Source organism: Cottoperca gobio, chromosome 9 (assembly GCF_900634415.1).
Source record: "Cottoperca gobio chromosome 9, fCotGob3.1, whole genome shotgun sequence".
Classification (NCBI taxonomy): Eukaryota; Metazoa; Chordata; class Actinopteri; order Perciformes; family Bovichtidae; genus Cottoperca; species Cottoperca gobio.
The window spans coordinates 7,996,094-8,009,303 of record NC_041363.1 but is presented as its reverse complement, the minus strand read 5'-3'; the positions used below and the strand labels follow the sequence as shown (position 1 = coordinate 8,009,303).

General features: G+C 42.7%; 1 protein-coding gene across 4 annotated transcripts; it reads right to left on the bottom strand.

Moving 5' to 3' along the window:
* Positions 1-38: 38 nt before the first annotated feature.
* On the bottom strand, positions 39-13,182 carry skic3 (SKI3 subunit of superkiller complex). Of its 4 annotated transcripts, none has more exons than XM_029438910.1 (41): positions 13,104-13,182; positions 12,701-12,801; positions 12,406-12,549; positions 12,114-12,205; positions 11,880-11,955; positions 11,631-11,777; positions 11,358-11,456; positions 11,153-11,261; positions 10,854-10,994; positions 10,607-10,705; positions 10,300-10,424; positions 10,053-10,139; positions 9,710-9,813; positions 9,447-9,573; positions 9,082-9,261; positions 8,784-8,908; positions 8,427-8,677; positions 8,239-8,341; positions 7,942-8,124; positions 7,650-7,797; positions 7,494-7,572; positions 7,265-7,326; positions 7,120-7,176; positions 6,959-7,027; positions 6,623-6,697; positions 6,236-6,377; positions 6,043-6,136; positions 5,806-5,883; positions 5,575-5,699; positions 5,360-5,483; positions 5,015-5,239; positions 4,647-4,719; positions 4,501-4,554; positions 4,175-4,286; positions 3,765-3,893; positions 3,555-3,679; positions 3,219-3,383; positions 2,044-2,196; positions 1,248-1,378; positions 346-469; positions 39-180 (listed from the first exon to the last, which is right to left on the bottom strand). In XM_029438910.1, exons 2-41 carry the CDS (start codon positions 12,788-12,790, stop codon positions 100-102), a joined length of 4,707 nt encoding a protein of 1,568 aa, XP_029294770.1. In that variant the 5' UTR covers positions 12,791-12,801; positions 13,104-13,182; the 3' UTR covers positions 39-99. The 4 variants fall into 4 exon arrangements, with proteins under 4 accessions (XP_029294770.1, XP_029294769.1, XP_029294768.1 ...); XM_029438909.1 differs by having other exon boundaries at positions 13,108-13,148; XM_029438908.1 differs by lacking the exon at positions 13,104-13,182 and adding an exon at positions 13,056-13,089.
* Between the last annotated feature and the right edge of the window lie 28 nt (positions 13,183-13,210).

Below are 13,210 nucleotides of genomic sequence, written 5' to 3'. Positions count from 1 at the left end.
TATTTAGCAAAGAGACCCAGAAAAGCAAAATTGGTGAGTATTTCCACCTGTAGATAAACCTGCTGAGCTGCATGATTTCATAGTGATGCATTTGTAGACTCAGGCTGAGGAAGAGGCAAGCAGTGAATGAAACTCCAGCAGTCGTTGATCTCCCTTCATCTTGGCATGTTGCAAAAGGACCTGCAAAAAACACGAGAAAATATGTTCACTGTCAAAGAACGCAAGTAAGACTAGATTCAGTTTCACACACTGTGTCCACAGAAGTCATGGATGGAAGAAGGGATTTCAAACTAATAAATATTTCGATCCGGTGCCAGTGTAGGTATGAGGCAGCTGCGTGCTCACATTCATCAGCTCCTGGTCGTTTTTGGCATGCAAGTGTCTGAGGAGGTACCAGCTGGCCACCTGCACCACCGACACAGGGAGGTCTTGAGAGTATACCAGCCTCTCCAACAAACGCCTTGTTTCCCTGCAGAAGACACATGCAAAAACAGGCAAAGGTACAACATTAGCAGTGTAACTTGTAACTTCAATTTCATTGTTTGGATGTCTCGTACAAATGTAGGAGTATAATTTGTGAATGAAATGAGCAGGAAACGTGTATTCCTAATGGTGCTGCCTTGTCTTGATGTAAATAACACATATGCAAATTTACTCTTGAAAACATGGAATTAGATGGCTGCTGATCTGATTTGTTGTCTAGCTGAAATTAGCTGGCACAAATGTACTTTGGCAGGTCTGGATTAAAACCATGTCTGAATCTAAGTGTTCTCTCAGTTTTCCAATATATCATGATATATATATGATAAAATGAAACTTGTCTCTGGCTTCGATATTGTGATTATGCTTGGCACAGGGGAGATCCTGCAGCATCTCTCAAGGAAATTAGCCAGTTCATGATTGGCATATTCATTCTCCTCCGCTCTCTGATGAATGTAGCATTCAAATTAAGCGTCCTGGCAGGCCTGTGAGGTAGTGACAGAAGGCTTTTATGCCAGGGCAAGAAATCTTTGCTTTGTAAATTGCTCTGCAGTCTCAAAAATACCAACATCTTGAAAAGACAGATGGGAGTCATAAATCTGAAGCTTCAGGAATCTTGTGATTTATTGAAATCACTTTAGATGATATATTTCACTTACAAGAAAATGGGATGGAATCATTTGCATATCCACGCAGAACAACACAAGCAACATGCATTTGCATACTACCTGCTGCAGAGGAAACAAAACACGGTGAGAAGCACTGACCTGGCACCCATCTTGGTCACATACTGGAGCAGGGCCTGGAAAAGGAGGGCCATAGAGGATGAACCCAGCTTCAAGACTTCGGTGGTGGCTTCGAGTATCATGTCCGTCCAGTCGTTTCCTGGGACATCTGCCTGAGAGGTCAGATGATACGTGGTTAAGAATAAAACTAGCAACGAGTGTCCTTCACACATTGAAAAATTAATCCACTACACTTGTAATGCTGACAACCGTATTGTTGTGCAACCACTGCCTACTGTGTAAGTAACAGCTTGCACAAAGTTACATGAATGATAGAGCTTTCAAAATGCCACATAAAAAAGAATTGTATTTACCTATGAGATTCACTGTCCTGTGAGCAGTGGACAAATAAATCACAAAGGCAGCTTCTTGTCTTGTTTGTATTTCCACTTGGCCTTGCCTGCTGATCCTATAACTCTGCTGGATATTCACCCAGCTTTCATCTCCTCTACCTTGTTTCTGCCCACTGACAGGGATGTTGACAGGAGCTGCCCCCTGGGCTTGTGTGTGCGTAATAATATACAAGTCTTCTTGTTATTATTCTAAAACAATACTAGTTCTTATTGCTTCAACATTACTCCTGAGGCAAAAGACACACCGTGCTACCATCCTTAAATAGTAGTAATTTTAACCTCTATTTTGCAATCATATTACATTTCTAAAATGTTTTTATTCATGGCCACAGTGTTGTAGGATAGTTGTACTGTAATAGCTGTACTTTATCAGCCTAAATTTAGCCTGGATCTAGATTCATGTTGCATCCTACGCAGGAACTCACCATACAGGGTCCTAGGGCTAGCAGGGCTAGTCGCAGCAGGCTGGCTACCTGGCTGCTGTGCAGGCCGAGCTGCGAGGCTAGCTGCAGACTCTGCCTGTAAGCCATGACTGCCTGGACCAGCAGGCCCTGGCTACGATACACCTCAGCCAGCCACTGAGAGAGGGAAAGTAGGAGAGGGATTGGAAATCAAGAATGCGTGGGAGTAGAGGTGAGAATGTGAGAATTACAGAGGGATGGATGGAAGAGGAAATATGAGAGGTGAGGGAAGAGGGTCATAGATGACATTATTAGAAGCAATGTGAGACAACGATTAGAAGAGAAGAGAAGAAGAGGTAAGAATGATACGATTATTTTTCCACACTCAAGAGTTTACATCTGATGATCACTGACAAACAATCCTCTGCCTTGTGCCTAACGTTGAAGCAAAATTAAAACTATGGGTACAAAATTGCTCGTATGGTCAGCTAGTAATATGACACAATGACTTCTCGATGCAATATTCCTATAATAATAACAACGAAGCCAAAGCTAGACTTGAACTCCAAAGCTAAATCAATTATTTTATCCACAAATCTAAGGACTAACAGAAATAGCATGGGCAAATCATTTGCTATAATTATATACAATAGTGTGAGTGCATGTTGATTCGGAAAGGGCCATAATGTAATTAATCATCTATTTGTACAGAACGGACAATGACATTGCTACACATTTTAACTCCACATTTATGCTGTAACATTTCTGGTCATTAACCATGGCTACATCTGCCAATATGTCCACGGCTGCAAAGAGAGAGAGCCTGGTGTGTCCGTGCTGCTTCCCCCCTGCTGGTAGCAGCCATTTCATCTTAAGTGCAGCAATGTGAGGTCTCAAACAAGGCACAGAAATGGTCTTCATTAGGCCAGTGTCTCAGTGGAAGCAATACGAAATGGCTGTTTGTGGTGAGGAGAAAAACAATCTCATCATTTCACTGACCTCAACACTTAAACAAGTGATCACCCATGACTGATAATGCCAATATTTTAAAGCCTCGCTATGTAATAGAGTTTAGTAGAAAGTCTGTGAACAATGTGGTATAGTGTGTTTTATGTTGTACCATTAAACAACTGGTGCTTGAAATTACAAGCGTACTAGCTTGTCATTAAGTCACTGGTATGGTACGAGTGTCCACTTACATGCCACCCCCCGAGGCTGGTGGGGTTCATCATCACTGTGTTGTTGAGTTGCTCCAGCACAGAGTCTGGGAGGACAGTCCCACCACCGGCCAGAAGGAGACGCTGACACTGCACTTGTCTCAGTGACAGCATCACTGCCGGGTGTTCTGGAGAAACATTGAGCACCTGGGACAAAGCAGGCAGAGCATGAGGAACACAGCAATGGAGAGAAGAGGCCTCACATGTAACTTGTTATTACTTCATATCTGTTAATTGTCTGAAACAAGTCTAACCCTACAATGTAGTAAATCAGAGAATAATATTGAAGCTTTATGTGAAAGTGTGTTTACGTCTCACCTGTGAGCAGAGGGCTTCTGCCTGCTCCAGCTGTCCCCCCAGCATGAGACCAGTCACTGCCTGTTGTAGTACCCAGCCTTCTAAACTCTGGGCTAGAGGGCGCTCTATCTCCTCCACATTATGCACTGGGATACAGAAAGGTGTCCGTTATACACTCAAACACACACAAAATAGTAAAACACCCTAAAAACACACATAAAATGCACACACCTTTCTCTGAAACCACTGACATGAGGGTTTGCTCCAGTCCTTGTCTGCAAGGAGCAGAACCTGAAAGATAACATGAAGTGTTTTCTGTGTGACAGGCAGCCATTAGTCCCGCCCACGTTGCTGGATCATCTGAAAGTAGAGAGAAGAGTGGACGGTGGAGATCATACCCGGATGTTTCACAGTATTTCTTTAATGGTAGGTGTACGATAGCTTTACATTTAACGAACAAGAATAAACATAAACAAGCTTCTCTGCCCAAAAAGCTGCAAAAATGTAAATTGCTTGTATAGATCAGGGAAAACATTGTCTCGACAAAGGTTCTCACAGTGGTGTACCATGCACAGCATTTCACTAGTTCATGTGTGTGTGTGTGTGTGTGTGTGTGTGTGTGTGTGTGTGTGTGTTTATACCAGGACAGAGCATCACAGCTCTCTGCATAGTCTTTAGTGCATTCCTGTGACTGTCCTCTCCAGAGTGTCTCCCACTAGCCAGCTGGTTCACTCCACTGTACAACAGCGCCCTCTGCAGGACAGAACTTAGATCAGCTCAGTTTCTTAAACAAACACTGTGGCAAAGACACCAAAGTCAGTATTGACTTGTGTTGTAGCCTAAAAATGGGTTTTGGATGCTGACGTATCTACAGAGCTCAAAATAACAGATAGAAGACCAGATAGAGAACACAAGAGATAAAGATTCATAAAGCTATTTCAACAAAACTATATAGTCACTATTTTACCTTTCCTTGGGTCATACTGGAGAGACAGGCAACATGACCAGCCATCGCTCCGCCCTGGAATACACAGCATTCAAAAACATGAACCCTTTGCAAAAGTGGAAGAGGCTGTTCAGTTCAATGTGTGCAAGTATAATAGATTTCCTTACATTTGCCTTCCTGGGGTAGTATTGTGGTACCAGTCTGGACAGCAGGGCCCACAGAGATGAGTTTCCAGGATTGCTGTAAATTGCATATGCTTTAATGAAGTAAAGACATGTCTATCCAAAACAAACCCAAATCTAATGACTGTAAATCCAGTGATACAGGCAATCAAACACACGTATCATTCTATCTCCCACCTTTTGTGCAATCCTCCTCTTAAATGTACATACAACAAAGGACAAAAGGCTGAGTAAATCTGGCATCCAGTATCAAAAGTGCAGTTCGATCACACTGATGCAAATTGGAATTTTTAAAAGTCAAATGAGGTTATTGTAGGGCACAGCAGTTTGAACAATTTAAACAAGAAGTTTACCTGTGTACAGCCCTGGAAGCCTCTCTTTGCACCGCGCTGTAGTTGCCCTGCAGGGCGAGCGTGGCGCAGGTGAGCAGACATCGCTGCTCTATAACATTCCCAGAGGCTGAACCTTGCTTCAGCAGCTCAGTCAAGGCAGCAGCAGCTAGTGTAGCATCACTGTGGACCAAGCCAAGGGCACACAAACACAGCAGAGACTCTGGGATTGGCTCCTTTAACATCGAGCTGTGGAGGCAGAATGCAGACAGATAAATACTAATAGCTTGGAAGCAAGTATTGTACAATTATTGTTATTATTATTATAATAAAAACACTGGTATGGTCCAGACAACACAGTGGACTCACCATTTAAACAGCAGAGTCTTGGCTGAGTCTAAGTTACCCTGGCGGTGCTGAAGCAGTGCCAGAGCTGTCAAGATGTAAGCCTTCTCCTTCTCAGTTGCAGCCACAGCCAAGGCACGTTCATAGGCTACAGTACACACAAAACAATTTAGTCACCGTCACTCTGGCATGTAAACACATACACAATCTCTGATTTCAGTGTGTGTCCCAGTCCTGACCGTTGATGCTCTCTGCGACGAGTCCTGCCCTGCAGTACGCCAGAGCCAGCCCAGCCAGATCACTGAGCTCCTGCAGTGGAGTGGATTTATAAACACGCACCGCCTCCTCCGACTGGCCTGAGGTGCTGCAATAGACACCGTGGGATATACAAAGAAATGGAGTTTGGAGTATTTTGTGAGTATTGTCGAAAGATGGTTAAAGCACGAGGTAATGAGACAGTCGTTTGTTACCACAAAGCCCGGCCATAGCTGCCCAGAGCAAAAGCCAGCTCTTCTGTGGAGGCCATGGACTGAAGCAGTTCAACAGCTCTGAGCAAAGAGAGTTAAGATTTAGAAAGGTAACTTGTATACAAATATGCACTAAATTCTGTTTCTTATGGATGAAATTGACAAGATATTTTAGTTTCTCATTCTTTTCTTGGTACACTGCGTCATCTGTGTGTCAGTTAGTGTGATTCAGACGGACACCTTTTGTAAGCCTGTAAGGCCTGCCTCTTCAGCTGTAGATGCTCATTCAGGTAGCCAAGCATAAGGAAGGCATCAGGGTCACACTGGATCCTCTCTGGGAGGGATGCAAAAGAAACTTCATGTCACACAACATCCGGCTCTAACACATGTGGGTCCTGCGTGCACGTCATCAACGCACAAACAGATGCCGTACCCGTGTACTTGCTGAGGGCCACATGAGCAGCAGAGACGGCGTTCATCTGGACTATGTTGTAGCGGTACAGTGTAGAGTCTCTGTTGCTCTTATCCAGCAGGGTGGAGCACACCCAGTAGGCATAACCTTTCACTCCCTCCATCTGCCGGGGGAAGATGAGTGGTAGAGAGAAGTAGAGGAAGAGGGAGAACAAGCAGAGAAAGGTAAATAGCACACATTGTTTCATTGTGGTATCATCCCTGATTACATGCTAGTAGTAGCAACAGGTGTATAGCTGAACACTTAGCAGAGTGACAGAGATAGCTGAAGCAGAGATTAAACTGTCATTAGCCAGTTAATGAGTGGGTATAACAAAAGCAACCACAGTCATTGTGGGAGGTCACGCACGTGTGTACGGAGTTCAGTGGTGTGCCTGAACAGATCCATGGTGTCATAGCTTCCCACTCTCTCGGCTATCAGTGACTGGTAGGAGCACAAAGGGACATAACTTTCATTTAGACAGATAAACAGGGTCAAAGACAGAAATACATTAAGTTTTATCAACACTAGCACACTGATTGTACCTTGCACTCCATATTTCATTAAGTATGTACGAACCAACAGAACCATATTACAGTCAAGAACATGGTATTTATTTATTCTACTTCTTTGACGTTGGAATCATTGTGTCCATTCTGGGCAATTACAGTTACTGTTGAACTTTGTTTTACGATGTGTTTGTACCTGTCCGATCCAGCAGTTGACATAAAGTGGCTCCAGTGACTGGGCAATCTTGAAGGCCTCGTGTGCAAGCTAAAAAGAAAATAAGACCAGACTTGATTAAAGAAAATGTCAGCCTAAAAAAAACTAATGTATAAGAAAATTGATCACACACACACACACACCTCTATATTGTCCTTCTTCAAATACAGCGTACCAAGGTTGGTCCAAGCAACAACATTCTGTAGTGAAATATTAAAAGTCACATAAAATGTTCAGAATATTTCCTGAGATTACTTTCCATCACCTGAACAAACCTGCAGTACATACATTTGGTTCAACTTGTATGGACTTGATGAAGCAATGTTGAGCCAGAGCCAAGTTCTCAAGACCTGATGCAACGGAAAGAAAGTGACAAGATAGAATTGCATCAGTTCCTGTGACACCGACCAATAAAAAGTAGTTGTCTTCATCATCAGCATCTACATACATAATTAGTGTATCAATGTTTTGTCTGTTTGCGCTATTATTCAAAAGAATGAGGTAGCATATTATTTACTTTTGGTCATGGAAACCACTCCCAGGGCATTCCAGTGGCCATGGTTCCCACTGTCCATCATGATAGCCTTTTTTAAACACTGAAAAGAGAAAGAAACTCTTAAAAGACTCCCTTCTGAGAGGAAACTATATAAAAGTGCAGGATTGTGTGAATTACCTGCTGGGCCTTCTCTAGAAGCAGAGATGGGGAGTTCTGTTCTCCCTCTGTAGGGCAGGGTAGGCTGGACTGGCGGTAATAGTTGAGTCCTAGGTCATACCAAAGGCTGGGAACCTCAGACATCAGCTTCAAAGCACGGGCATAACACCTGCAGACCAAAACATGCACTTAGTTCAGATTCTATGCTGGGCCAACAAGGACAGACACGGTACCTAGTGGGCAACAAATAGGCCATAGAACCATTCTAAATGTAGGATTTGAGAAATGGTCCTTTGCCTGTTTGGGGTCTTACCTCTCACCAACTTTGAGAGTCTGGGCCTGGTTCAGTGTGTGGCTCTGGGTGTTGGAGTCTAAACCAGCCAGCGGGGCTGGCACTAACACTTGAGCTCTGTTAGGCGACACGGTGCTGACTGCAGTGCAAGCATCTCCCAGCAGCTTCCACAAACAGGACAGGTCTGGACGCAGCTCCACAGCTCTGAAGATCAAAGAGATGGGAAATCATAGATCAACAATCTACAATGTAACGAATCACAGAAAAAGCCTCATCTCATTTTAAGATTCACAAATTAAACTATTGTCTAGTGATTACCTGAAGAGGTTCTGTATGGCTTGCTGAATGAGGTCAATGGCTCCCCCATCTCTGCAGTCTTCCATCAAACCTTTTGCCATGGACAGCTGGCACTCGCCAAGACCTGAACAACAGATCATTCCAGTCTGATAAATTGCCTGGCTTTAGAGGTATGCATTAAAAAGCATAATCTTAAACCAAACACCGACCTTTAAGAGCGGGAACATAGTCCTGCTGCGCTGTGATCTGCAAGTACTCTGTAACCGCCTCTCTGAACTTGCCCAGGGTCTGTTTGATAGCAGCAGCCTGGTAGACACTGTAGATAGAGGAGGGTTGAAGCTGATGGGCCTTACCAAAGGCCTTCAGAGCTGCTGTGAAGCTCCGGCGATTTAAGTAGGCCTCACCTAAACACTCCCAACACACCCAGTCCTCGGGGTCTGCTCTCAGAGCTGCCTGCAGACTGTAATCATTAATAGAATGGTCAGTAATGTTCATTTACATAAAATACCTGTTATAATAAAGAACAAAGGCAATATATTTCACTCTCTAAGATTTGAAACTCTTACTCAGACACAGCTTGCTGATGCTCTCCGACCTTCAGGTAGTACAGCCCTCGTCTCATCCAAGCCCATTTAGCTGAGCCTGGAGTGGCTTTCTCAATCACGGACTGAAGTATTGCTAAGGCAGTGTCCTTGGGAAAGAGGAAGAGGAGAGTAAAAAGGGGGGATAAGGGAAAAAGGAGCATGGGCAGGGTCAAGACGAAAGAGAGATGCCTATAAGGATCCACTATAATCAAATCGCTAACACCACCGAATGACAACGTTGTGGCTTTTTTGGAATGTGTGTCCACTAAAATCCACTTACCATGTCGTCCTGCTCCATACTGAGATCCACTGAGGCGGCTCCAGACTCAGCGTCATCGTTGTCCATCTCAAAGGCCTTCTTATAGCAGCCTCGTGCCCGGCCATGATCCTTTGCCACCTCCCGGTAGTAATGTCCCAGGTAGCGGAAGACACAACCAAGGTTTGGGTCTAACTTTGCAGCCTTGAATGGACAAATGAAGCTTTGAAACTAAGATGCCATTCAGCACTACACTTGACTTTGACAATAAAAATCATGTTGTTACATTTCACAAGTTAAGTTGTTTAACTGCAATCTTTCATAGACTGGAGCATCAATATGTTAGAGATTACATTAGTTTTTCAAAGGTTTATAATAATTGTACTAGCCTTGAGCAAATGTGTAAGGGCTTTGCTCCGGTCTTTACGGGTCTCTTCTCCCATGTCCCAGTAGAGTTGTCCCAGCAAGAAATAATACTCTCCACAGTCTGGGCTCTGTCTAGCCGCCTTTAGGAAACTAAACAAAAGAAGAGTTCACCTTGGAGAACTAAACGTTTTTGCACTACACAAACGGATTGTTTGATTTGACCAAGGCTTAAGAGAATGTAATGCCACAGATTTAAAACATGCACACAAACAGGAAGCAGCTGTACCTCTCCTCTGCCAGCTGATGCTGGCCCTGAGACAATTGTGCGAGTCCTCTCAGTACCAACCCCTGGGCCAGATTAGGGTTAGAGGCCACCAGCTCTGATGACACCTACGGAGGACACAATAAGTCATTTGCATCGATATATCTTGTGTCTAAAACAACAGATCATTTCTTCCTTTCCTTATACTAAAAGAAAGGAATTGTTTTATCTCAAGCATTTATCATTGAGTGTTCAATTCTGTACATTTCTGTAAATAAAACATTAAATAAATGATTTACTACAAGTGTGTTTCCTATAGTATCGTACATTAAATCAGACAGAGTTCAGTAGGTGAAAGGTTTTCAACCTTGAGTGCTTCCTCAGCTTGTCCCTTGTTAAGGTATGCCTGTCCTCTCAGCGCGACCAGAACGGGGTCTTTTTCAGCATCTGGGATCTAAAAAGAAAGAAAGAACAACAACACATGTAGACATGATATTTACTTTGACATTACACATGTACAGTGTGTCCAAGGTTACAACAATAGCTTCACACTAAACCCAGAATGAATAAAACACTTTTAACTGAATGAATAAAGTATAAGTTAAACACATTACCTGTGAGAATGTCTCCAGAGCCTGGTCTGCAGTCTTCTCTCCTCCACTCCTGACTAAAGCCTCTAGCTTCAGCCTCAGCAGACGGATCCTCAGCTCCTTGTCTCCGGACACACACATCGTCAGTCCTAATAGAAGCAGACACACAGTAGGGGTCGTCATCTGCTTCATGGACTATAGATTAATGGTGGCAAACATCCTTATTTCATTCACAAACGTTGTTTAATGAACTCTTGATGGAGTCTGGTTTACTAGCTGGATCAGTGATTACATCTGGAGAACGTTGTGATATCCAGCAGACTAAACGTACCTTGAGCGCATGATATAACACTGTCTGAATATCTCTGCATCTTAAACTGAGCCTCAGCCAGACTGCACCATCCTGTGCTGGAGCTCATTTTCTTCAACCCTAATAAAATAGAAGAGACAGAACGTATGTCGTTAGCACAAAAGTTAAAAAGTACAGAGATATAACTAAGTGCAAGTTTCAGTATCAAGTGTTCAGATGCCTTTTACATTAAGAACACAATCCATTCTTTGTTGATGCACAAACTAACCGTGCGTAAGGTCCTTGATGGCATCTTTAAACCTTCCTTCTTGAAGTGCTTTGGTGCCCAAACCCAAGTGACCTAATCCACTGTTAGGGGCCAGATCCAGGAGCCGGGAAAAACAGCTGACTGCATCCTCATTCTGAACACCTTTAAATCAGATAACATGCATTTAGAGTGCAAACAAAAGCCAATGATTCCCCTCAATGCTCGATTATGACTGTAGTATAATATAATGAGAATATCTGTAAACCAATCATTGCATTCTGTGATTTTTAAATGTAATGAGCAAGACAACAGTATGTTACCTGTTTTGAGGTAGTGAGAACAAAGGACTTCAAGAGGATAACTTTGGTTGGGGTAGAGGGACAGCATGGACTCGCAGGCCTCTTTCATTTTAGCTTCTTCTTGTGGCAGCTACAGGAAGAGAAGATTCATTATGAGTAGGGCTGCAACTTACGATTATTTGAATGTCTGTGGTGGTGACACAGACATCAGACAAATTGCACTTACTTTAGAAAGACATTTGACATAGTCAGCTGAGACCTTCTTGTGTTCCTCTCCAGGTACAGGATCCATGAGAACCATGGCCTTTTCAAATGCTGTGATTAACTGATGACCACAAACAAACAACACAGTTTAAAAAGGGTCAGATAGCATAGAGACATGTGATCTTTAGGGATATTAGATTGGAGGTGAACGACTCTTATGTGTTGCAAAGTGTTTATACACAAAATGAAACTTCATATTGCTAGGTTTAAGTCCACATTTGGGGAAATATCTTACATGCTGTTGAGTTTCACTGTCCAGCTCTTCCTCATTGAAGCAGTCTGAGAGGAGTTGGGTCATCTGTTGCCAAAGCTGCAGTAACTCTTTCTTGTCCACGGCCTCTTCCTCCTTCACCTGAATGAGCTGCAGCCAAACCTTTGCCAACTATGTGCAAACATACAAATGCATTCAAATGTGTGAAAAGAACAAAAAAAACAACGTCTTTTTTCTTCTTCCATTGAACGCATGTGTTTTTAAATAACTTACCTTTAAATATTCTTTATCAGACTGATAGATATCGGACAGCTTACTGATCATGTCATAACATTTAGTTTTGTCAGAGCTGTGAATGGAGAGCATAATGAGGATCAATAACATCACAAATCAAATATGTTAAACTACTCAAAACTAGAACCTTTTCGAAGAAATCACAAGCAAATACTAACTAAATCATCACAACTTCCTTTGCAGTGCAAAGAAACATCTTTAAGGAGGTGTTACCTTGCATACAGCTCAACAAGCTTCTGATAGATGGTAGGTAGCTCAACTTTAAAATCCCACTGATCGGTCTTCTCATAAAGATTTGCCAAGCCCTAAAAAAAACATAGTTCAAAATGACTGGGTCCAGAGAAGTAGTATAATTAATATCACAACAACACAACAGTGGCATCCAGGGGGAAATGACATGGTTTAATTAAGTGATACATATTATTAGTAAATTAATTGCTCTGTTTAAGATTATGTAACTTTGAAGGACGTGCACGCCCCCAAAAAACACATTTTCCAAAGTTACCTGCCATGCCAGCAGCTGGTCGGGCTCCAGCTCCACAGCTTTTTTATAAGCTGTCTGTGACTGATCTGGTTGGTCGAGTTCACTGGCTGCCAAGCCGATGAATACCCATGCATTATAATTGCTCTTCTCAAGTTTCAAAACAGCCTAAAACCACATGGGAGAGGGCAAAGTCAACTATACAGTACAATATCTCTGTGACAGATACATTGCCTCATGACTCCTTGGAACAGATGAATATCAACATGTATGTAAATACCTCACTTTAGCTGTAGTAAGTGAATCTGAGATACTTTACCTTGCAGTGTTTTAGAGCCTCTTTGAACTCTTTGTTTTTTATGGCCTCTCTGGCACTTTTCAGTGCTGCTTTCACTTCTTTACTAGACATCTTGTTATTATCTGAGTGAAACAAAGAGACATATACAAAGCAACAGTCACTTCACGAGTCCCAAATAATAGTAGGTAAATGAACTTGACACATACAGGACGTCTATATGAATACATTATGAGCTAATTAACGCTAACACTATTGACTAAGGGTTTATATTAACTGTTAGCAGTGTTGGCTAACTAAATGTAGCATTAGCTGTGAGCTTGTCAGAGCCTTTCAACTATTTAATTTAATTCCTTTAGAATGAAAACTGGTTTCAGACCTTCATTGATACATAACAGGTTATTTGTTTAGTTAGTTGAGCTGTTACCAACGCAGGTGTTGCAGACGTGAGCAAATGTTGGGAACACCCACTGTTGACAACTTGCTCTGCTCCTCCTGTTCGGTGATACGGAAGTGAAAGAGAAGTAGCCACGC